Source organism: Rhinopithecus roxellana, chromosome 5, assembly GCF_007565055.1.
Source record: "Rhinopithecus roxellana isolate Shanxi Qingling chromosome 5, ASM756505v1, whole genome shotgun sequence".
NCBI lineage: Eukaryota > Metazoa > Chordata > Mammalia > Primates > Cercopithecidae > Rhinopithecus > Rhinopithecus roxellana.
This window is the reverse complement of record NC_044553.1, coordinates 173,537,211-173,560,758: the sequence shown is the minus strand read 5'-3', so window position 1 is coordinate 173,560,758 and position 23,548 is coordinate 173,537,211. Positions and strand designations below refer to the sequence as shown.

The 23,548-nt window shown below is 42.2% G+C and overlaps 1 protein-coding gene across 10 annotated transcripts in view; it reads right to left on the bottom strand.

Moving 5' to 3' along the window:
• DPP8 (dipeptidyl peptidase 8) overlaps positions 1–23,548 on the bottom strand; it is a 79,328-nt gene that overhangs the window by 27,036 nt on the left and 28,744 nt on the right. For all 10 annotated transcript variants that reach the window (XR_004057309.1, XR_004057308.1, XM_010355507.2 and 7 more), the window contains 6 exons: positions 22,254–22,382; positions 19,264–19,325; positions 15,118–15,218; positions 13,508–13,685; positions 12,495–12,654; positions 7,573–7,652 (listed from right to left, as the gene is read on the bottom strand). Coding sequence is in view for 8 of the 10 variants with exons in the window: in XM_010355507.2 (XP_010353809.1) it covers positions 7,573–7,652; positions 12,495–12,654; positions 13,508–13,685; positions 15,118–15,218; positions 19,264–19,325; positions 22,254–22,382 (710 nt within the window). In the remaining 2 variants the exon portion in view is untranslated. The remainder of the gene's footprint in view (positions 1–7,572; positions 7,653–12,494; positions 12,655–13,507; positions 13,686–15,117; positions 15,219–19,263; positions 19,326–22,253; positions 22,383–23,548) is intronic.

Sequence of the window (23,548 nt, the reverse complement as noted above, 5' to 3'; positions counted from 1 at the left end):
CGACAGTGGTTTTCCTGTTTCCTGTAACTACTTAACATCCAACGGAAGTATCATAATCGGGTTGGGGGCTTGTTCAACAGATTACTAAGCCCCACCAACAAAGTTTGATTCAGGATGTCAGAGGTGGGCCCAAGAATGTGCATTTCTTTCTTTCTTTCTTTTTTTTTTTTGAAACCAAGTTTCGCTCTTGTTGCCCAGGCTGGAGTGCAGTGGCGCGATCTCGGCTCACTGCAACCTCTGCCTCCCGGGTTCAAGCGATTCTCCTGCCTCAGCCTACCAAGTAGCTATAGCTGTAATATAGGTCAATCATTCATACATACTTGAAAGTCTAATTTTACTATCTTGTACATTTATTAGTCACTGTTATATTATTTTAGGCTGTACTTTTTTGGTCTTTTGCACAATTTGCAAAAGTGTTTTTTCTACTGGGTTGTGGAATAATGGAACTAAATCACAGTTTCAATACTGGTGTAGTTTACAAATAAACATGGATAAGATCTTTTAAGTCTTCATTCAGAACTAAAAAAAACCGCAAGTAAACTCAATAGCTGAATTCACTTAATATTCTTCTCAAATTACAATATGATTTCAACAAATGGCTTTCTTTTATTGTTCCTGTAAATCTTCTACCAGCCAACTCAAACAATGTTTAAGAAAATTTTTGGCCAGGCACGGTGGCTCAAGCCTGTAATCCCAGCACTTTGGGAGGCCAAGACGGGTGGATCACGAGGTCAGGAGATCGAGACCATCCTGGCTAACACGGTGAAACCCTGTCTCTACTAAAAAATACAAAAATCTAGCCAGGCAAAGTGGCGGGCGCCTGTAGTCCCAGCTACTCGGGAGGCTGAGGCAGGAGAATGGCGTGAACCTGGGAGGCGGAGCTTGCAGTGAGCTGAGATCCGGCCACTGCACTCCAGCCCGGGAGACAGAGCGAGACTCCGTCTCAAAAAAAAAAAAAAAAAAAAAAGAAAAGAAAAGAAAAGAAAATTTTTGGCCAGATGTGGTGGCTTGCACCTGTAATCCCAGCACTTTGGGAGGCTGAAGTGAGAGGATCTTTTGAGCTTAGGAGTTTGAGACCAGTTTAGGCAAAATAGGGAGACCCCAATTCTACAAAAAATGAAAAAATTAGCTGGGCATGGTGATGCATCCCTGTAGTCCCAGCTACTTTGCAGGCTGAAGTGGAAGGACCACTTGAGCCCAGAATTTGAAGCTGCAGCGAGCCATGATCATGCCAATCCACTCCAGCCTGGGCAACAGAACAAGACCCTATCTCAAAAAAAAAAAAAAAAAAAAAAAAAAAGCAAATTTTTTACACAGCAATGAAAACACATATATATTTCTAAAAGCAAGTTATTTTTAAATGTCTTTCCCCCCCCGCAGGAAGCTGTCTCTTCATCACTAAACATATTTTTAGCATGCATAAACAGAAATCAACACAGTTGGGATTAAGTAGGCCCATATGACATATACAGAAAGCATACAAATGATAGGAAACAAATATTCATGAAACTTTACAAGTATGTGTTAATCTTTGCAAAAGATCAGGACTCGTTCTGTTTTGACCTAGCAGATGGGAGTCAGGCCTTTCAAAACTAAAAAAATAACCAGTCCATTCCTCACCACCATCGACAGTGGTTTTCCTGTTTCCTGTAACTACTTAACATCCAACGGAAGTATCATAATCGGGTTGGGGGCTTGTTCAACAGATTACTAAGCCCCACCAACAAAGTTTGATTCAGGATGTCAGAGGTGGGCCCAAGAATGTGCATTTCTTTCTTTCTTTCTTTTTTTTTTTGAGACCAAGTTTTGCTCTTGTTGCCCAGGCTGGAGTGCAGTGGCGCCATCTTGGCTCACTGCAACCTCTGCCTCCTGGGTTCAAGCGATTCTCCTGCCTCAGCCTCCCAAGTAGCTGGGATTACAGGCATATGTGCCACCACACACGGCTAATTTTATATTTTCAGTAGAGACGGGGTTTCACCATGTTGGCCAGGCTGGTCTCGAACTCCTGACCTCAGATGATCTGCCCACCTTGGCCTCCCAAAGTGCTGGGATTACAGGTATAAACCACTGTGCCTAGCCAAGAATGTGCATTTCTTTTTTTTTTTTTTTTTTTTGAGGCGGAGTCTCGCTCTGTCGCCCGGACTGGAGTGCAGTGGCCAGATCTCAGCTCACTGCAAGCTCCGCCTCCCGGGTTTACGCCATTCTCCTGCCTCAGCCTCCCGAGTAGCTGGGGACTACAGGCGCCCGCCACCTCGCCCGGCTAGTTTTTTTTGTATTTTTAGTAGAGACGGGGTTTCACCGTGTTAGCCAGGATGGTCTCGATCTCCTGACCTCGTGATCCGCCCGTCTCGGCCTCCCAAAGTGCTGGGATTACAGGCTTGAGCCACCGCGCCCGGCAAGAATGTGCATTTCTAATAAGGTCCCAGGTGATGCTGACGCTTTGCACTGGTCCAGCACTTTGAGAACCACCCTCAACAATAAAAAACTCACAGGTGGCTGGGCGCAGTGGCCCATGCCTGTAATCCCAAAACTTTGGGAGGTGGAGGCAGCAGGTCACTTGAGGTCAAGAGTTCGAGACCAGCCTAGCTAACATAGTGAAACCCTGTCTCTACTAAAAATACAAAAAGTAGCTGGGCATGGTGGCATGCACCTGTAATCCCAGCTACTCAGGAGGCTGAGACAGGAGAATCGCTTGAACCCAGGAGGCAGAGGTTGCAGTGAGCCAAGATTGCACCGTTGCACTCCAGCCTGGGCAACAAGAGCAAAACTCCGTCTCAAAAAAAAAAAAAAAAAAAAATTACAAAAATTAGCCAAGTGTGGTGGCAGGTGCCCATAATCCCAGCTACTCAGGAGGCTGAGGCATGAGAATTCCTTGAACCCAGGAGGTGGATGTTGCAGTGGGCTGAGATCACACCACTGTACTCCAGCCTGGGTGACAGAGTGAGACTCCATCTCAAAAAAGAAAAAGAAGCTCATAGCCTTAAAAGTCTTAAAGCTTTACCCAATTACTGCCATTAGAAATCTTTGGGTGGGTGGCCAGATGCGGTGGCTCACACCTGTAATCCCAGCACTTTGGGAGGCCAAGGCAAGAGGATCCCCTGAGGTCAGGAGTTCGAGACCAGCTTGGCCAACATGGCAAAACCCTGTCTCTACTAAAAATACAAAAATTAGCTGGGCATAGTGGTGGGTGCCTGTAATACCAGCAACTCAAGAGACTGAAGCAGGAGAATCACCTGAACCTAGGAGGCGGAGGTTACAATGAGCTGAGATCGTACTACTGCACTCCAGCCTGTGCAACAGAGTGAGATTCCGTCTCAAAAAAAAAAAAAAAAAAAAAAAACTTTGGGTGGGAACAGTCTTGTAAAAGCAGAGAAGGAAAAAGGTAACTTAAGTCAAAAAACAAATCAAGAATAGAGGGAAAGGGCTAGGCACGGTGGCTCACGCCTGTAATCCCAGTACTTTGGGAGGATGAGGTGGGCAGATTGCTTGAGCTCACAAGTTTGAGGCCAGCCTGGCTAACATGGTGAAACCCCGTCTCTACTAAAAATACAAAAATTAGCCCGGCATGGTGGCAGATGCCTGTAATCCCAGCTAGTCAGGGGGCTGAGGCAGGAGAATCGCTTGAACCTGGGAGGTGGAGATTGCCATGAGCTGACTTCGCACCACCGCACTCTAGCCTGGAGGACAAGAGTGAGACTTGTCTCCAAATAAAGAAACACAAAAAAAGAATAGAAGGAAGGAAAGGCCAGGTGCAGTGGCTCACGCCTGAAATCTTGGCACTCTGGGAGGTCAAAGTGGGTGGATCACCTGAGGTCAGGGGTTCAAGACCATCCTGGCCAACATGACGAAACCCTCTCTACTAAAAATACAAAAATTAGCCGGGCATGGTGGTGTATGCCTGTAATCCCAGCTACTTGGGAGGCTGAAGCAGAAATGCTTGAACCCAGGAGGCAGAAGTTGCAGTAAGCCGAGATCATGTCACTATACCAACCTGGGCGACAGAGTGAGATTCCATCCCCACCCCCAAAAAAGAGGGAAAATAGAGAAGAGAGAAAAACAGACCTAACGTATCAACATATCACAAGTAAACATGACATGAAAGAAAACTGATAAACGTAGTGGCGAGTAGTAGATGTTTAAGTGGCTCAAATAAGGATCAGATGTATGCAATTACAATTATTGGGGTTCCCTCAGCATTATGTAATGACTCTTATCCTTCAACCATCACATAGCATGAAATTTACATCAGTGTAGCTTTCTGTTTTCAGAACCTAGAATTCCACAGTAAGAGTTTTTTCTCAGGTGACAGTAACATCCAAGGTCCTTCAACAGAAAAAAATATTTGAAAACAAAAATAAAACCCAAAAATTTATTTTGATATATAACAAGAAGGCCACGTGAGGATCTCAGTGGAAATGAGACTTTAAAGGTCCATCTTGATACCCTAAAGTGTTTGTTGTTGCTGCTGTTTTGAGGCGGGTATCATTCTGACACCCAGGCTATAGTACAGTATTGTGATCACAGCTCAATGCAGCCTCAACCTCCCGGGCTAAAGCGATCCTCCCCACTCAGCCTCCTTAGTTACTGGGACTACAGGCATGCACCACCATAACCAGCCTGCTTTTTTTTTTTTTTTGGTAGAGATGGAGTCTGCCTATGTTACCCAGGCTGACCTCAAACTCCGGGGCTAAAGCCATCCTCTTGCCTTGGCCTCCCAAAGTGCTGCAATTACAGGTATGCCCCACCACGCCTGTCTAATTTAAAAATTTTATTTGCAGAGACAGAGTCTCACTATGTTGTCCAGGCTGGTATCAAATTCCTGGGCATAAGTGATCCCCCAACACTGGCCTCCCAAAGTGTTGGGACTACAAGTTTGAGCTACCATGCCCAGCAGACACTCTAAAGTTTTTACTAACAAAAACAAACCTGGGGTCTGGATCTTCATTATGTCTCCTTAATCACTTTAGAAACTACAAGTGATTTTTACAGTAGTCAGTAAACATAACCCTTCAATAAATATTCCTGTCAATTTGAGGAAACCACACTTAGGCCTTCACTAAATCCTGGCAGCATACCTCAACTGTATGTGTCACACACATACAGGATGGAGTCCCTAGGGATCTCATATGATCATCCAAGTGACAGCTGCAACAAATGCAAGGTACTTCAAAGAGGCAATTTTTTTTTCTTTAAAGAATTCACTGAATTGGTACTGAGAATAAAACAGAGGGTAGACTTCCTTCCTTTTCCCTATCAATCTAAGTAAGCTCTGTATAAATGCCCATCACTCTTTGCAGGTGGTGGATTAAAGTTTAAATTTGTGGGGTAAGATAAACAGATGAATGAAAGACAATCACTACTTCAGAAGTAAATGCAATCTATTTATTTATTTATGAGACAGAGTATCACTCAGCCAGGCTGTAGTGCAGTGATATGATCATAATTCATTTGCAGCCTGGACTTCCTGCACTCAAGCAATTCTCCTGCCTCAGCCTCCCAACTAGCTAGGACTACAGGTGTGCATCACCATGCCCAACTAATTTATTTTTATTTTTATTTTTGGCAGAGACAGGGTCTTATATGTTGCCCAAACTATTACTGAACTCTTGGCCTCAAGCGATTCTCCAGCCTTCATCTCCCAAAGGGCTGGATTACAGGTGTGAGCCACGTGCCCAGGCAGTAAATGCAATTTATAATGTAGATACAAGTAGTCTGTAATAGATTTTAAACTCACTTTTCAAACCATACGCTAACTTACAACTTTTGCTAGGCTCTGAAACTATGAATATGCCCCTTTCTCATCAAGGAGCAATAATACATTTTAAAATGGTGGGCTTGGCCAGGCGTGGTGGTTCACACCTGTAACCTCAGCACTTTGGGAGGCCGAGGCAGGTGAAATGCTTTAGTTCATGAGTTTGAGACCAGCCTGGGCAACATGGCGGAACCCTCTCTACAAAAAATACAAAAATTAGCTGGGTGTGGTGGTGTGTGCCTGTAGTCTCAGCTACTTGGGAGGCTGAGGTGGGAGGATGGCTTGAGCCCAGGAAGCAGAGGTTGTAGTGAGCCAAGATTGTGCCACTGCACTCCAGCCTAGGCAACAAAGTCAGACCCTGTCTCAAAAAAGAAAAGAAAATGGTGAGCAGGACACGGTGGCTCACGCTTGGGAGGTGGCAAGGTGGGAGGATCCTTTGAGCCTAGGAGTTCAAGACCAGCATGGCCAACATGGCGAAATCCTGTCTCTCCTAAAAATATAAAAATTAGCCGGGCATGGTGGTGTATGCCTGTAATCCCAGCTATTCGGGAGGCTGAAGCAGGAGAATTGCTTGAACCAAGGAGGTGGAAGTTGCAATAAGCCAAGATCATGACACTGCACTCCAAACTGGGCTACAAAGTGAGACTCCATTTAAAAAAAAAAAAGAAAAAGAAAATAGAGAAGAGAGAAAGACTAACGTATCACAAGTACACATGACATGAAAGAAAACTGATAAATGTAGGGGCAAGTAGTAGATGTTTAGATGTAGTAGATGTTTAGGTTTGAGACCAGCCCAGTCAATATATATGAGACCCTATCTCTACCAAAAATTTAAAAATTAGCTTGTGGTGGTGTACAGCCGTAGTCCCAGCTACTCCAGGGGCTGAAGTGGGTGGATTGTCTGAGCCTGGAAGGTTGAGACTGCAGTGAGCCATGATTGTGCCCTGCACTACAGCCAGGGTGACAGAGCAAGACCCTGTCTCACAAAAAAGAAAAGAAAATAACCTTTAGGAACACATCTATAAAAGGGCTATAAAATAAACGAGATTTATAATTTAAACTAAGATTATTTCTTTTCAACAACGTAATTTTAGGCCCTAACTTAGTATTTTAAAAATACTGGGGTTGGGCCGGGCGCGGTGGCTCAAGCCTGTAATCCCAGCACTTTGGGAAGCCGAGACGGGTGGATCGCGAGGTCAGGAGATCGAGACCAACCTAGCTAACACGGCGAAACCCCGTCTCTACTAAAAAATACAAAAAACTAGCCGGGCGAGTTGGCGGGCGCCTGTAGTCCCAGCTACTTGGGAGGCTGAGGCAGGAGAATGGCGTAAACCCAGGAGGCGGAGCTTGCAGTGAGCTGAGATCCGGCCATTGCACTCCAGCCTGGGCGACAGAGCGAGACTCAGTCTCAAAAAAAAAAAAAAAAAAAAAAAAAATACTGGGGTTGGCTGGGCGCAGTGGCTCACACCCTGTAAAGTGAGGCCGAGGGGGGCAGGTCACGAGGTCAGGAGTTTGAGACCAGCCTGGCCAACATGGTGAAACTCCGTCTCTACTAAAAATACAAAAAAATTAGCCGGGTGTGGTGGCACCTGCCTGTAATCCCAGCTACTTGGGAGGCAGAGGCAGGATAACTGCTTGAACCCGGGAGGCGGAAGTTGCAGTGAGCCAACATCACCCCATTGCACTCCAGCTCTGGGCGACACAGCAAGACTCTGTCTCGAAAAAAAATATACCGGGGTCATATTAAATTACACTCATTTTTAGCACTGCATTCACACAGTAATACTGACCAAACATATCAGTAGAATAAAATAACATACATTAGATCCATGCCGGCCAAGAACTTCCCATTCACCACTGGTAATTGCTATCTCCTCTTTGATAGGACACTTGAAATCACCTGAAGATAAATATAATTATAATTCAGTACATTATACCAGACTATTAGCAAATGAAACAATTAAGAACAGTACTCTAAGCTCTTTTTTCCAAAAAGTTATGTTTGGAGTAATAAAAATGTTTTTGAACTAGACAGAGGTTGCACAGCATTGTGAATGTACTAAATGCCACTGCATTGCTTATTTTTATTTTTTATTTTTTGGAGACAGAGTCTCACTCTGTTGCTGAGGCTGGAGTGCAGCAGCATGATCACAGCTCACCACAGCCTTCACCTCTTAGGCTCAAGCTTTTCTCCTACCTCAGCCTAGACACCACTAAACCCAGCAAATTATTATTTTTGGTAGCAATGAGGTCTCACTATATTGCCTACGCTGGTCTTGAACTGCTGGCCTAAAGCCCTCCCGCCTTGGCCTCTCAAAATACTGGGATTACAGGCATGGGCCTGAATTGTTTATTTTTATATGGCTAACTTAATGTTTTATGAATTTCACTTCAATAAAAAAAACTCTACAGTTAAAAAAAAATTCAAGTTATGAGTCTTTACAATACTCCGGAATAATAATGGAATGATCTATTTAGATAATGCAAAAACAGCAAAAGAGATTTTTTGGAAAAGCCAGAAGAAAACTCAAAAGCACCTGTATTCTTGAACCTTTGGTTAGACAAACGAAGAAGTCTAATGGATTGACAAAGCATTTCTTTTCTTTTTGTTTTTTTTCCATAACTTGTTTCTGTTGATTTCTTTTTTTCTTTTTGTAAAACTTTCCCAAGATATTTTCAGATTTAAAAATAAATAAAGTCAGTGTTAAAGGTGCTGGTCAGCCTTCTTTCTTGTACCCTTGTACCTTAGACACTGGGGTAAAGAAGGAGGTCCAGGGCAATGCAGTGATATTTCTGCCAGGATACTCCCCCCCACCCCAAACTCAGTAGTTAGTTGAAAGTAAGACATTTACAGGCTAGAGAAACCCAAATACCTCTATTCCACTCCAGTGCTAGGTGGAAGTTGGGTCGGCTGCTGCCCCAAGCCAGCTTTATCTTCTGAGTGTGGGCTTTGGAGGAACAGGAGAACTGGCTCTTGGCCACTGTGAGGGGTACAGCTTTGCCACTCAAATATACGTTATTATGGCATTCAGGGAGCCAGGGTCCAGAGCTGCAGGGCTGGGGTCCCTGTCTCACTCCCACAAAGACCATCACATGACCTGCCATAAAGGCATTAAAACCAGGCTCGTGCAATCCATCCCCAGGCACTGAGTTAGGACTGGCTTGACTCCCCGGCACTTCTGAGGCAGCCATATCAGCTATTTCAATAAGGCATTTCTTCTAAAAGTGCAACAAACTACTTTAAAACCCACAAAAGAAAATGTTTAATACAATTGTTCTTCATTTGCCAAACAATTACCCAGGTAAGTGTTTACCATAGTAAATGTCAACATGTCCCATTCGTTTTGTTTTTGTTTTCTTCCTGTTCTGCTCTGTCGCCCAGGCTACAGTGCAGTGGCACGATCACAGCTCATCGCAGCCTTGACTTCCCCAGGCTCAGGTGATCCTCCCACCTCAACCTCCCAAGTAGCTGGGACTACAGGCTCATGCCACCACACTTGGTTAATTTTTTTTTTTTTTTGGTCTTTTTTTGTAGAGACAGGGTTTTGCCATGTTGCCTAGGCTAGTCTCAAACTCCTGGACTCAATCTGCCTGCCTCAGCCTCCCAAAGTGTTGAGATTATAGGCGTGAGCCACCACACCCAGCCCTCATTTGTTTTTATGAGCGTTTGTCTTGACAAGGCTCTCTCAGTGGCCTATAGGAACAGCTTAAAAAGGGAAAATCATTTCTGTTTTCCTCACTGCTTGTATCTATTGCTGTGGGGAGTGACAGCTGATGACAGGCCTAGGAGGAGAGATGGTACTAGTGACTTTCCTAGGCTTTCACGTAAGTGTTTAAAAAAATTTTAAACTCAAAGAGCACAAACAAATTAAAAAATCAATTTAGTACTTTAAATACTATAGACAGAAATTATAAGATTAACATAGATAAATACTAACTGTTTTACATTACAGCTCTTAAGAAAGCAAAGAGGAGGAAGAAGGAAATGAAGTAGATATGAAGGTAAAGGAGGATGACTTGGAGCAAGAAAGACTAAGATAGCTATTATTCAAAAAGCAGAATATAAAAAGTATCATCCAGAATGTAGACAAATTAAAACCCTGTGCACTGTTAGTGGGAATGTAAAATGGGGCAGCGGTAGCCACGACCATTGGTGTTTCAATGATGTAGCTCCTATGGATAACAGTATGGTAGCCCCTCAAAAAACTGAAAATAGAATTACCATATGATCCAGAAATTCCACTTTTGAGTACATACCCAAAAGAACTGAAAGCAGGGACAGGAACAGATACTTGTACACCCATGTCCACAGCAGCATTATTCACAATAGCCAAAAGGTAGAACCAATCCCCCAGTGCCGATGAACAGATAAACAAAATGTGGTACAACGAAATCTTACTCAGCCCTAAAAAGGAAGGAAATCCTGACATGCACTACAAAATGGATGAAACTTGAGGGTATTATGCTAAGTAAGTAAGCCAGTCAAAAAAAGGACAAAAACTGTATGACTCCACTTAAATAAGACATCTAGAGTAATTACATTCACAGAGACAGAAAGTGGGTGCCAGAGGCTGGGGAAAGGGGGTAATAGAAAGCGACTGTTTAATGGGTAGTTTCAGTTTTGGAAGATGAAAAAAATTCTGGAGACCGATGGTGGTGATGGTTGCACAATATGAACATAATCAGCTGGGTGCTGTGGCTCACGCTTGTAATCCCAGCATTTTGGGAGGCCAAGGCTGGTGAATCACATGAGGTCAGGAGTTCAAGACCAGCCCGGCCAACATAGTGAAACCCCGTCTCTACTAAAAATACAAAAATTAGCTGGGTATGGTGGTGCACGCCTGTAATTCCAGCTACTCGGGAGGCTGAGGTAGAAGAATTGCTTGAACCTGGGAGGCTGAGGTTGCAGTGAGCTGAGATAGCACCACTGCACTCCAGCCTAGGTGACAGAGTGAGACTCTGTCTCAAAAAAATAAATTAATTAATTAATTAAAAAAATATATAAATATACTCAATGTCACTAAATTACACCCTTAAAAATGGAAAAATGGTCACAATGCTAAATCTTATGTACATTTTTCCACAATTTTTTTTTTTTTTTTTTGAGAGGGAGTCTCCTGCTGTCACCAAGGCTGGTGTACAGTGGCGCGATCTCTGCTCACTGCAAGCTCTGCCTCCCAGGTTCACCCCGTTCTCCTGCCGCAGCCTCCCGAGTAGCCGGGACTATAGGCGCCTGCCACCATGTCCACCTATTTTTTTCTTTTTGTATTTTTAGTAGACACGGGGTTTCACCGTGTTAGCCAGGATGGTCTCGATCTCCTGACCTTGTGATCCACCCGCCTTGGCCTCCCAAAGTGCTGAGATTACAGGCGTGAGCCACCACGCTTGGCCCTTTTCCACAATTTTTAAAAAGGGCCATGCTAAATCCGTTAAGTTACAAATGGAGTTAAGCATACAACATAACTTACCATAAAGTGCTTCCTATTCTAAAACAAACTATATTATTAAAGTTGAGAACTGTAACTCAGTTTTAGGAAAACCCAGGAAAAGTGTTCTATGTACCCATTCACTTTTTCTACGCTTATGCATCCATTCTGTATCATATTTTCCAGAAGAAAAACCACCACTTAAGGAAAACCACTTTTTTTTTTTTTTTTTGAGACGGAGTCTAGCTCTGTCGCCCGGGCTAGACTGCAGTGGCGCGATCTCGGCTCACTACAAGCTCCGCCTCCCAGGTTCACGCCATTCTGCTGCCTAAGCTTCCCAAGTATCTGGGACTACAGGCGCCCGACACCGCACCTGGCTAATGTTTTGTATTTTTAGTAGAGACGGGATTTCACCATGTTAGCCAGGATGGTCTGGATCTCCTGACCTAGTGATCCGTCCGCCTCAGTCTCCCAAAGTGCTGGGATTACAGGCGTGAACCACTGCGCTCGACAGGAAAACCACTTTTTAAAGAAAAATTAACTTCAGCTGATATATTTAATTTTACTTTGGGCAACATAATTATATCAATCCAAAGACCTATAACTATAAATTAACTCCAGTGTATATGTGCACAGTATAGCAAACACCTAGTGTGTAAAAATATCTAATAATTACATAACATTTAAAAAATAGTGTTGTCTTTTTTTCTTTTGAGATGGAGTCTTGCTCTGTCGCCAGACTGGAGTGCGGTGGCGTGATCTTGGCTCACTGAAACCTCCGCCTCCTGGGTTCAAGCGATTCTTCTGCTTCAGCTTCTCGAGTAAGCTGGGACTACAGGTGCACACTACCACGCCCGGTTCATTTTTGCATTTTTTAGTAGAGATGGTGTTTCGCCATGTTGGCCAGGCTGGTCTCAAACTCCTGACCTCAGGTGATCCGCCTGCCTCGGCCTCCCAAAGTGCTGGGATTACAGGTGTGAGCCACTGCACCCAGCCAAAAATAGTTTTTTCTAAATGGGCTCACTTTAAACAAATTAAAAATTGCAGTCAAGGCAAAGGTAGAAAGTAAAAATCAGTAATCCTGCTACTTAGAGATTATTCACTATTAATACTTTATAATATGTGTCAATCCATTAAGAACTTTGTCCTGTGTTTTTTACACGTACATGTATTTATATTTTCGTTTAACTTACATATTAAGTTTAATGAAGCAAGTATTTGATGCTTACAAAGCATGCAAAAGATACATTCCCCTGTCCCTCCCACCTTCTGCTTCCAACATTTTTTCTTTTTTTAAAATAAAATGGATTTCTTACTTGGAGCAGGCAGCCCACCACTGGATCGTTTATATTTGCTTTCCTTTAAAACAGACGTAATTTTGTATAAATGACGGAAACCTGTTTTGCATTCAGAGGCAAAAATAAACTCAATTTCCTCTTCGTGACTTTGGGGAAAAACATGAAAGATGTCATGGATCTGTAAAATGAATAGCTAAATTTACTATACAGATTATGAAAATACTACATAATTCAATTAGGCTATAGGAAAAATTACTTGATAAATATACGTTGAAATATAAATAACCATCAGTGCCACAGGGAATGCTGTATTTATAGTAATAAATTTTGCTTGGGGCTTTCAGATTTATTTTACTTTAGTCAAAGACTTCATCCACTGAGAAGTAAATGTTTTCAAATGGAGTAAAAAAGAAAAATATGACCAAAAGTTTTTTCTTATTCAACATCTCTATAATCCTTGAAACACGGCACAAGGTTTAATAAAAATACAGAAAGATGAAGTAAAATTTTTTTTTACTTTTGTTTTCCGAAGATAATTTTTCTAATAGTTCAGGGGAAAACAGGTATTTATAGGCGAATCATATGAAGCTTAAACTTATATTCAGCTAGGAAGTAAAATGGCTTTATTTATTTTGTATCTTATTTAAACTTTTCTGCTAAATTGGAAAATTCAAAATTCAATTAAAAATTGGTACATTTTGGTACAGTCTGCCAACATAAAAGAGAAAGTCTTTTCTAGACCAGACTCATGAAGTCCTCTCAGAAGCACTGATGAGACTGTGTATTTAATATCTGTTATCTCCAGGAACAAATCTGAGGCCAAGGAGATGTCATTTCAATGGCACCTACTTTCTATTAAATACAAACCATTCCATTCTGGAACCATCACTTGAATTGGAATTATTCATACTAAAGAAATAACATGGTCCCTTTAAAATAAAAAAAAAAGCATTTTGATAGTTTGCTATATAACTTCATTTGCTTTAGCATTCTGAGAAAATATTCAAACAAGTACAGGAAAAAATGCATACATTTATCCAGATGTCTGTTGTTTCTTCATAGATAATTAGTGGCGTCACAGAGTCAGGCACTGACTCAATGAGTCTCTGCCTTTCCATAACATCATCTTCTACTGGGATAAATAATTCAGGTGAGATCAACACTATTTGCAGGTGAGTTTGGGAGCGATCTAGTAGGATGGACCAAGCACTATTTAAATAAATAAAAGAGAAGAACCAGAAATAAAGCAAGCTATCAGAAAAAGAATCCTCTATATCTCATTTGGCACCTATCAATTATATCTATAATCACAATGAAAGAACTGCTTTAGTGTATATTAAATTATCACTTACAAATAGTTAATTAAAAATATACTTTGGCCGGGCGCGGTGGCTCAAGCCTGTAATCCCAGCACTTTGGGAGGCCGAGATGGGCGGATCACGAGGTCAGGAGATCGAGACCATCCTGGCTAACACGGTGAAACCCCGTCTCTACTAAAAAATACAAAAAAAACTAGCCGGGCGAGGTGGCGGGCGCCTGTAGTCCCAGCTACTCGGGAGGCTGAGGCAGGAGAATGGCGTAAACCCGGGAGGCGGAGCTTGCAGTGAGCTGAGATCTGGCCACTGCACTCCAGTCCGGGCGACAGAGCGAGACTCCGCCTCAAAAAAAAAAAAAAAAAAAAAAAAAAAATATACTTTAAGCTTGAATAGAATTTATAAAAAGTGGTTTTCTTGAAATGTCCAAAACCACAGTTGGCCAGTGAAAGTGTTTTATCCCTGTAGGCTGGCATGAGCCTATAATCCCAGCACTTTGGGAGGTCAAGGTGAGAGGCCTGCTTGAGGCCAGGATTTCAAGATTACAGTAAGCTATGATCATGCCACTGCACTACAGTCTGGGTGACGCAGAGAGAGACCCTGTCTATATAAACAAAAATTCTGCCAAGTGCAGTGATTCACACCTGTAATCTCAGCACTTTGGGAGGCTGAAACAAGAGGATCACTGGAGCCCACGAGTTTTGAGACCAACCTGGCAACATAGTGAGACATCGTCTCTATAAAAAATAAAAAAAATTAGCTGGACATAGTGGCATGTCCCTGTAGTCCCAGCTACTCAGGAGGATAGCTTTAGCCGGGGACATTGAGGCTGCAGTGAGCCATGACTGCACCACTGTACTCCAGCCTGGGTGACAGAGTGAGACCCTGACTCAAAAAAAAAGTTTTCTCCCTTTAGTATCAATGTCAACAAATGCCAGTCTTGTGAAACTCCTGCTGTCTGCTGTCAACCTTAGACACAGAAACTATTTATTTGTAATAATCCTCATATAAAGCTCTACAATTATACAATTTTAAAAAATATACATTTATGTGTGAGCCTTCAAGTCATATAATTTAATCACAAATAACACTGTGAACCATAACTGGCTGAGTATACAGACAGAATTAAACTGCAGTGCACCTATGCTTACAGGGTTACAAATGCACAAATCCACTTAATTCAAGAAAAATGCCTTGTGCGGTAATAACTGTACTGCAAATTTACATGTGAAGGCAGCTCCAACAACAAGGCAAACCTAACAGCACAAATATTCCAAAGCTCTGGATCCTAAATTAGTTATAAAGAAGTAACAATTTAACATACGCACTATTTTCCCTCGGGAGTCCATCCAGCTCTGGCAATATATTCAACTCCTTCAAACAGAATCTCAAAAGGTTGAATTAGTTCCTTATCTATGACATCCATAATCTATTAAAAAAGAAAAAAAAAAAAGAATCTAGTTATAGAAGATTTAGATAAATAATTAGCTTGCTAGTCTACTTTAACAATTATCTAAAAAGCAGGAAATTTTTCCAGAGTCAGGTATTAAAAAGGCACAAAGGATATAACAAAACCAGGAGTAAATTCTGGGTTACCTATACTGGTACTTACTTTTTGTGCCTAAAAAAGTTCTAAGCACTTTTAACACATCCTAAAAGTCTATTTCTTTGAGTTGATACTAACAGAACACTTGATAATAACTGGTAAAATCAAGTTTTAATCACCTTAAACTCGAGTATCCAGAAAAATAATAGTCCCTAATTCCCTATATTTCACCTAGAAATATATATATATATACACACACAGTAATCATATTTTATTTATATATATATGTGTGTGTGTGCATATATATATATTTGAGACAAGGTCAAATTTTGTTGTCCAGGCTGGAATGTAGTGGCCTGATCACAGCTTACTGCCTTCGCAATTTCCCAGGCTCAAGTGATCCTCCTGCCTCAGCCTCCTGAGTAGCTGAGACTACAGGTAAGGTGTGTGCTTGTAATGAAATTAAATAAAATATAAATTTTTAAATTTTTTGTAGAGATGGAGTCTCCCTATGTTGCCCAGGCTAGTCTCAAACTCCTGGGTTCAAGTGATCCTCCTGCCTTGGCCTCCCAAAATGCTAGGATTACAGGCATGAGCCAGTGTGCCCAGCCTAAAATATATTTGTATAATATATATATTTGTAATTATGTATATATGGTGGGTTTTTTTTGTTTTTTTGAGATAGAGTCTCACTCTGTTGCCCAGGCTATATAGTGCAGTGACACCATCTCAACTCACTGCAACCTCTCTCTCCCGGGTTTAAGTGATTCTCCTGCCTCAGCCTCTCGAGTAGCTGGGATTACAAGCATGTGCCACTGCGCCCAGCTAGTTTTTGTATTTTTAGTAGAGACAGGGTTTTCTCATGTTGGCCAGGCTGGCCTCGAACTCCTGACCTGAGTGATCTGCCTGTCTCCCAAATAGTTGGGATTACAGGCATAAGCCACCGTGCTTGGCCCATTTGTGTAATATATTAAAGAAATAGCCCCGGATAAGCAAACTTTTTTCCTTTAAAAGTCTAGCAAACACACAGTAAAAAATAAATAATTTTTAAAAACTGCAAAGGATCTGAATAGACAGTCTTCCACAGAAAATATATACATGGTTAATAAACACAGAAAATGATTCCCAACATCGTTAGCCATCAGAGAAATATGAATCAAAACCACAATGAGATACCACTTAAAACACAATAGTGGCCAGGCGCGGTGGCTCACGCCTGTAATCCCAGCACTTTGGGAGGCCGAGGCAGGCAAATCACGATGTCAAGAGATCAAGACCATCTTGGCTAATAACGTGAAACCCCATCTCTACTAAAAATATAAAAAAATTAGCTGGATGTGAGACCATCTTGGCTAATAACGTGAAACCCCATCTCTACTAAAAATATAAAAAAATTAGCTGGATGTGGTGGTGGGCGCCTGTAGTCCCAGCTGCTTGGGAGGCTGACGCAGGAGAATGGCATGAACTCGGGAGGTGGAGCTTGCAGTGAGCAGAGATCGTACCACTGCACTCCAGCCTGGGCGACAGAGTGAGACTCCATCTCAAAAAAAAAAAACCCACAATCGAATGGCTATAATAAATATAATGGACAACAAGAAGTGTTGGTGATAATGTAGAGAAACTGGAAATCTCACACAGGCTGAAGCAGGAGAATCACGTGAACCCAGAAGGCAGAGGGTGAAGTGAGCCGAGAATCACACCATTGCACTGCAGCCCGGGTAACAGTGCGAAACTCCGTCTCAAAAAAAAAAAAAAAAGGTTGCCTAGTGCTGAGGGATATGAGGAGGTTGGAATATAAAATAGTGCATGCTGAGTGTGGTGACTCACACCTGTAATCCTAGCACTTCACGAGGCTGAAGTGAGAGGATCACGTGGGCCCAGGAGTTCAAGACCAGCCTGGGCAACACAGGGAAATCCTGTCGCTACAAAAAATAAAACTAGCTGGGCATGGTAGTGTGTGCCTGTAGTCCCAGCTACTTAGAAGACAGAGGCAGGAGGATCACTTGAGCCTGACAGGTTGAGGCTGGGCTGAGTGGGACTGTGTCACTGTACTCCAGGTTGGGTGACAAAGTGAGACCTTTCTCTTTTTTTGTATTTTTAGTAGAGAGGGGTTTTACCATATTAGGCAGGCTGGAGACTTTCTTCAAAAAATAAAATAAAATAAAATAAAATAGTGCAGCCACTTTGGAAAAACACTTTAGTTCCACAAAAGGTTAAAAAAAAAGTCATCAAATGACTCAACAATTCTACTCGTAGGTATATACTCCAGAGAGTAAGCCCACACAAAAACTGCTACATACATACTCATGGCAGCATTATTCTTAATAGCCATAAAACGGAAACAATCGAAATGTTCATCACCTGATAAATACAACATGGTATATCCATATAAAGGTATTATTCATCAATTAAAAATAAATGAAGTATTGATACATAGTACAACATGGATGGACCTTGAAAACAATCTAAGTCAAGGAGACCAAAATACATATTGTATGATTCCACTTATATGAAATGTCCAGAATAGGCAAATTTATAGAGATAGAAAGTAGATTAATGGTTGTCTAGGCTGGGCGCGGTGGCTCATGCCTGTAATCCCAGCACTTTGGAAGGCCAAGGTGGGCGGATCATGAGGTCAGGAGTTTGAGACCAATCTGGTCAACATAGTGAAACCCCATCTCTACTAAAAATACATAAAATTAGCTGAGTGTGGTGGTGTGTGCCTGTAATTCCAACTACCCGGGAGGCTGAAGCAGGAGAATCACGTGAACCTAGAAGGCAGAGGTTGAAGGGAGCCGAGAATTGCACCATTGCATTCCAGCCCGGGTGACAGTGCGAAACTCCATTTCAAAAAAAAAAAAAAGTTGCCTAGTGCTGGGGGATATGAGGAGGTTGGAGGATGATGGCTCAGAAGTATAGGGTATCTTTTTGAGGTAATAACAATGTTCTAAAACTGCCTGTGGTGATGGTTGCAAAACTCTGTGAATACACCAACAGCCACTGAATTTTAAACTTTAAATAAATCGTATTACATGTGAGTTATATATCTCAGTAAAGCTGTTTTTAAAAAAGTCTAGAAGAAGAAGACTGACTCGGGAGCCTCTCTCTCTGCAGGAGAGAAAGCTATCCTCTTTTCTCTTTCTTTCGCCTGTTAAACCTCCACTCTTAAACTCAAAAAAACCCCAAAAAAGTCTAGAAGAGAAGACTGTTTTTTAGCTAGTCTTGTGTGCATGCAGCTTATAAGCATGTGGCTGTTGAAATGGAAAGCTGTAGTACAAGTCAACTGTGGGATTTTTTTTTTTTTTTGGAGACAGAGTCTCGCTCTGTCGCCCAGGCTGGAGTGCAGTGGCCGGATCTCGGCTCACTGCAAGCTCCGCCTCCCAGGTTTACGCCATTCTCCTGCCTCAGCCTCCCGAGTAGCTGGGACTACAGGCGCCCGCCAACTCGCCCGGCTAGTTTTTTTTTGCATTTTTTAGTAGAGACGGGGTTTCACCGTGTTAGCCAGGATGGTCTCGATCTCCTGACCGAGTGATCCACCTGTCTTGGCCTCCCAAAGTGCTGGGATTACAGGCTTGAGCCACTGTGCCCGGCCACTGTGGGATGTTTAATGCACCACAGACATCTACCCACCACAAAAGGTAACCAGTAAATAACTACCTTTTTTTTTCTTTTAACATTAATCTGGAGAATAAAGGCAAACAGAAAAACTATTGGAAAGGAGTGGTTAATATGCATATCCCCATATTCCCATCTTATAAACCAGCAGGATGATTTGTAAGTAAAAAATTAGGTCAGTCTAAAATCATGATCCACAGATATCTCAGCAAGTTCAACAAGTCCAAAAATAAAAAAGTGTATCAAAGAACCCTACTGGGCTGAATAGATTAGTCAAATGACACAGAAGGTCAACTCAGCATTTTATACTTACCCTTCCTTCGGTATCAATCATTATTTCTGACATCTTAAAAGTGACTTTAGGATTTGCTGTACCTTTAGAAAGAGACATAAATGAATAGTAATGTTTATCCAAAATTGCTCAAATTAATTTTGCCAGATCAATCCTCTTTACACTTTAGTTAAGTCAAGAATAATGTATAGGTTGGGCATGGTGGCTCACGCCTGTAATCCCAGTACTTTGGCAGGGTGAGGCAGGTGGATCACCTGAGGTCAGGAGTTTGAGACCACCTTGGCCAACATGGTGAAACTCCATCTCTACTAAAAATACAAAAATTAGCCAGGCATGGTGGTGTGCATCTGTAATCCCATCTACTTGGGAGGCTGAGGCAGGAGAATCACTTGAACCTGGGAGGCAGAGGTTGCAGTGAGCTGCCATTGCACCACTGCCCTCTAGCCTGGGTAACAAGAGCGAGACTCTGTCTCAAAAAAAAAAAAAGAAAGAGACATAAATGAATAGTAATGCTTATCCAAAATGACTCAAATTAATTTTGCCAGATCAATTCTCTTTATACTTTAGTTAAGTCAAGAGTAAAGTATATGCCAGGCACAGTATCTCACGCCTGTAATCCCAGCACTTTGAAGAGGCCAAGGCAGGCGGATCACTTGAGCTCAGGAATTCAAGACAAGCCTGGCTCACATGGTAAAACCCCATCTCTACAAACTATACAAAAATTAGGCAGGGCGCAGTGGCTCACGCCTGTAATCCCAGCACTCTGGGAGGTCGAGGCAGGTGGATCACCTGAGGTCAGTTTGAGACCAGCCTGACCAACATGGTGAAACTCCATCTCTACCAAAAATACAAAAATTCGCCAGGTGTGGTGGCATGCACCTGTAATCCTAGCTACTCAGGGGGCTGAGGCAGGACAATTGCTTGAACTTGGGAGGCGGAGGCTGCAGTGAGCTGAGATCGCGCCACTGCACTCCAGCCTGGGCAACAGAGCGAGACTCTGTCTCAAAAAAACAAACAACACGAAAAGAACAGCTGGGTGTGGTGACTCACACCTGTAATCCCAACACTTTGGGAGGCTGAGGCAGGTGGATCACAAGATCAGAAGTTCGAGACCAGCCTGGCCAACATGGTGAAACCCTGTCTCTACTAAAAATACAAAAATTAGCCAGGCATGGTGGCAGGCACCTGTAATTGCAGCTACTCGGGAGGCTGAGGCAGGAGAATCGCTTGAACCTGGGAAGCGGGGGTTATAGTGAGCTGAGATCACGCCATTGCACTCCAGCCTGGATGACAGAGCAAAAAAAAAAAAAAATACAAACAAAAACAAAAAAGCAAAAAAACAAAAAACAAAAATTAGCCAAGTGCAGTGGTACACACTGCACCAGGCTGGTCGAGCTACTTAGGAGGCTAAGGTGGGAAAATGGCCTGAGCTCAGGAGGTGGAGGTATAGTGAGCCAAGATCACACCACTGCATTCCAGCCTTGGCAACAGAGAGAGACTGTCTCAAGAAAAAAATGAAAAAGAATAATGTAGATGGTCAGAGCTTTACTGCACAAGAATCTCAGAGCCCCATCTCAAATTCATACATTTTGAATATCAAAAAATAAGGGGTTCGGCCAGGTGCAGCGGCTCATACCTGTAATGCCAGCACTTTGGGAGGCCGAGGTGATCCCTTCAGGTCAGGAGTGGTGAAACACCATCTCTACTAAAAATACAAAAATCATCCGGGCTTGGTGGTAGGCACCTGTAATCCCAGCTACTCAGGAGGCTGAGGGAGGATAATCATTTGAACCCTGGAGGCAGAGGCTTCAGTGAGCCAAGATCACGCCACTGCACTCCAGCCTGGATGACAGAGCAAAACACTGTCTTAAAAAAGTAAAATAAAAATAAGGGGCTTGCCCATCAACCAACAAGTGGATTAAAAAAATGTAGTATATATACAACATGGAATACTACTCAACCACAAAAAGGAACAAAATAATGGCATTCACAGCAACCTGGATGGAGCTGGAGACGATTATTCTAAGTGAAGTAACTCAAGAATGGAAAAACCAAATATCATTGTTCTCAATGATAAGTGGGAGCTAAGCTATGACGACACAAAGGCATAAGAATGATATAATGGACTCTGGGGACTCCAGAGGAAGGGTGGGAGGCGGGTAAGTAATAAAAGACTACACATTGGGTACAGTGTACACTGCTCGGGTGATGGGTGCACCAAAATCTCAGAAATCACCACTAAAGAATTTATCCATGTAACCAAAAACCACCTGTTCCCCAAAAACTATTGAAATAAAAATTTTAAAAGAATAAAAAAAAAAAAAAAAAAAACCAGGCTGAAAAGAGTCCAAATGAAATAAAGTGAAAATATGTATTATTTTCACAATTGAAATGCTGTAAGAAGCAAAATGGAAAAAAAAAATCACTTATTATGAACAGTATCACTTAAAAATCTGTATTTGCTAGCAAAGACACCGTCTCCTTTTTCTTTTTTTTTGAGACAGACTCTTGTTGCCCAGGCTGGAATGCAATGGCGTGATCTCGGCTCACTATAACCTCTGCCTCCTGGGTTCAAGCAATTATTCTGCGTCAGCCTCCCAATTGGCTGGGATTACAGGCATGCACCAAAAAACCTGGCTAATTCTGCATTTTTAGTAAAGATGGGGTTTCACCATGTTGTTCAGGCTGGTCTCAAACTCCTGACCTCAAATGATCCACCTGCCTCAGCCTCCCAAAGTGCTGGGATTATAGACATGAGCTACCACGCCTGGCACAAAGATACCCTCTAATTCATTCCTTGAGGAAATCAATTGTGTGGACATCCCTACCTTTGAAAAGAATAAAAAACGATCACCCTTTAATTCAAAATCTATTTTTGTGATACTCAGTGAACAACCCATCATAAATAAGGCCAGAAATGACCAATGTCATTGACTACACCTTTGGATGACTACAGAATCTTATTTGGAAAGAGGAAATAAGTGAATATAAATGCCAGTGGAGTACAGTACCTGTTTTAGGATAACGGAATGAATCTGCCCTCCTTGTTTCCAGCATAGGGGATGTAACATGAATAATTTCCACCTCAGATTCATCATTTTCTTCATATAGAATTCTAAGAATTTTACCACCACTGGGAGCTTAAAAGAAATTTAGATATTGAAAATTTAGAATAATTATTCCAGAAAGTAGTCATAACCAACCGTTCCTTCTAGTATCAGATTTCTTATAGTGAAGAATAACTTATGTATAAAATACGCTACCTTTTTTGTAGGAAAATATCACTAGTCTTTGTAGCAGCAAGGTGAGTTATTGTTAAGCCACTTCTTTTGGAGGCAAAACAACTGGAGATGATATGTATACATATTTTCAAAACAAGGAAAAACATTTTTGAAGGACTTCATTCTTACATACCATAAAATGCATTCTTTGTTGAAAAATGAAATATTTAATTACATTTATAATATTTCCCATTAAAAACATAAATACTAAATACAGTTCAGTTATTTTGAATAGTTTCTCTATTCATGTCAAAATCATGTTCTAACAAATACAACAATACATTTCACATCTTAAAATAAAATGTCCAAATCCAAGACATGGCTTACAAGTATTTTTCAGGGTCTCTTAGAGAAGCATTCAGACTGCTAGCTCCAAACCATGAGTAGGTCATGAAATCTATTAATGGGTCATAACCAGTATTTTAAAAAATATGACACACAAACCACACCCTGGGCAACATGGCAATACTCCATCTCTACAAAAAAATATAAAAATTAGCTGTGTGTAGTGGCTTGCGCCTGTAGTCCCAGGTACTTGGGAGGCTGAGGTGAGAGGATTGCTTGAGCCCGGGAGGCAGAGTTTGCAGTGAGCTGAGACTGCACCACTGCACTCTAGCCTGGGCAACAGAGACCTCGCCTAAAAAAAAAAAGAAAAAAAAACCCCAATAACAAAAAAACCCAACATAAAAGTATCAGGGAGTATTACACATAAGAATAAGTATTGCGGGCCGGGCGCGGTGGCTCAAGCCTGTAATCCCAGCACTTTGGGAGGCCGAGACGGGCGGATCACGAGGTCAGGAGATCGAGACCATCCTGGCTAACACGGTGAAACCCCGTCTCTACTAAAAATACAAAAACTAGCCGGGCGAGGTGGCGGGCGCCTGTGGTCCCAGCTACTCGGGAGGCTGAGGCAGGAGAATGGCGTAAACCCAGGAGGCGGAGCTTGCAGTGAGCTGAGATCTGGCCACTGCACTCCAGTCCGGGCGACAGAGCGAGACTCCGCCTCAAAAAAAAAAAAAAAAAAA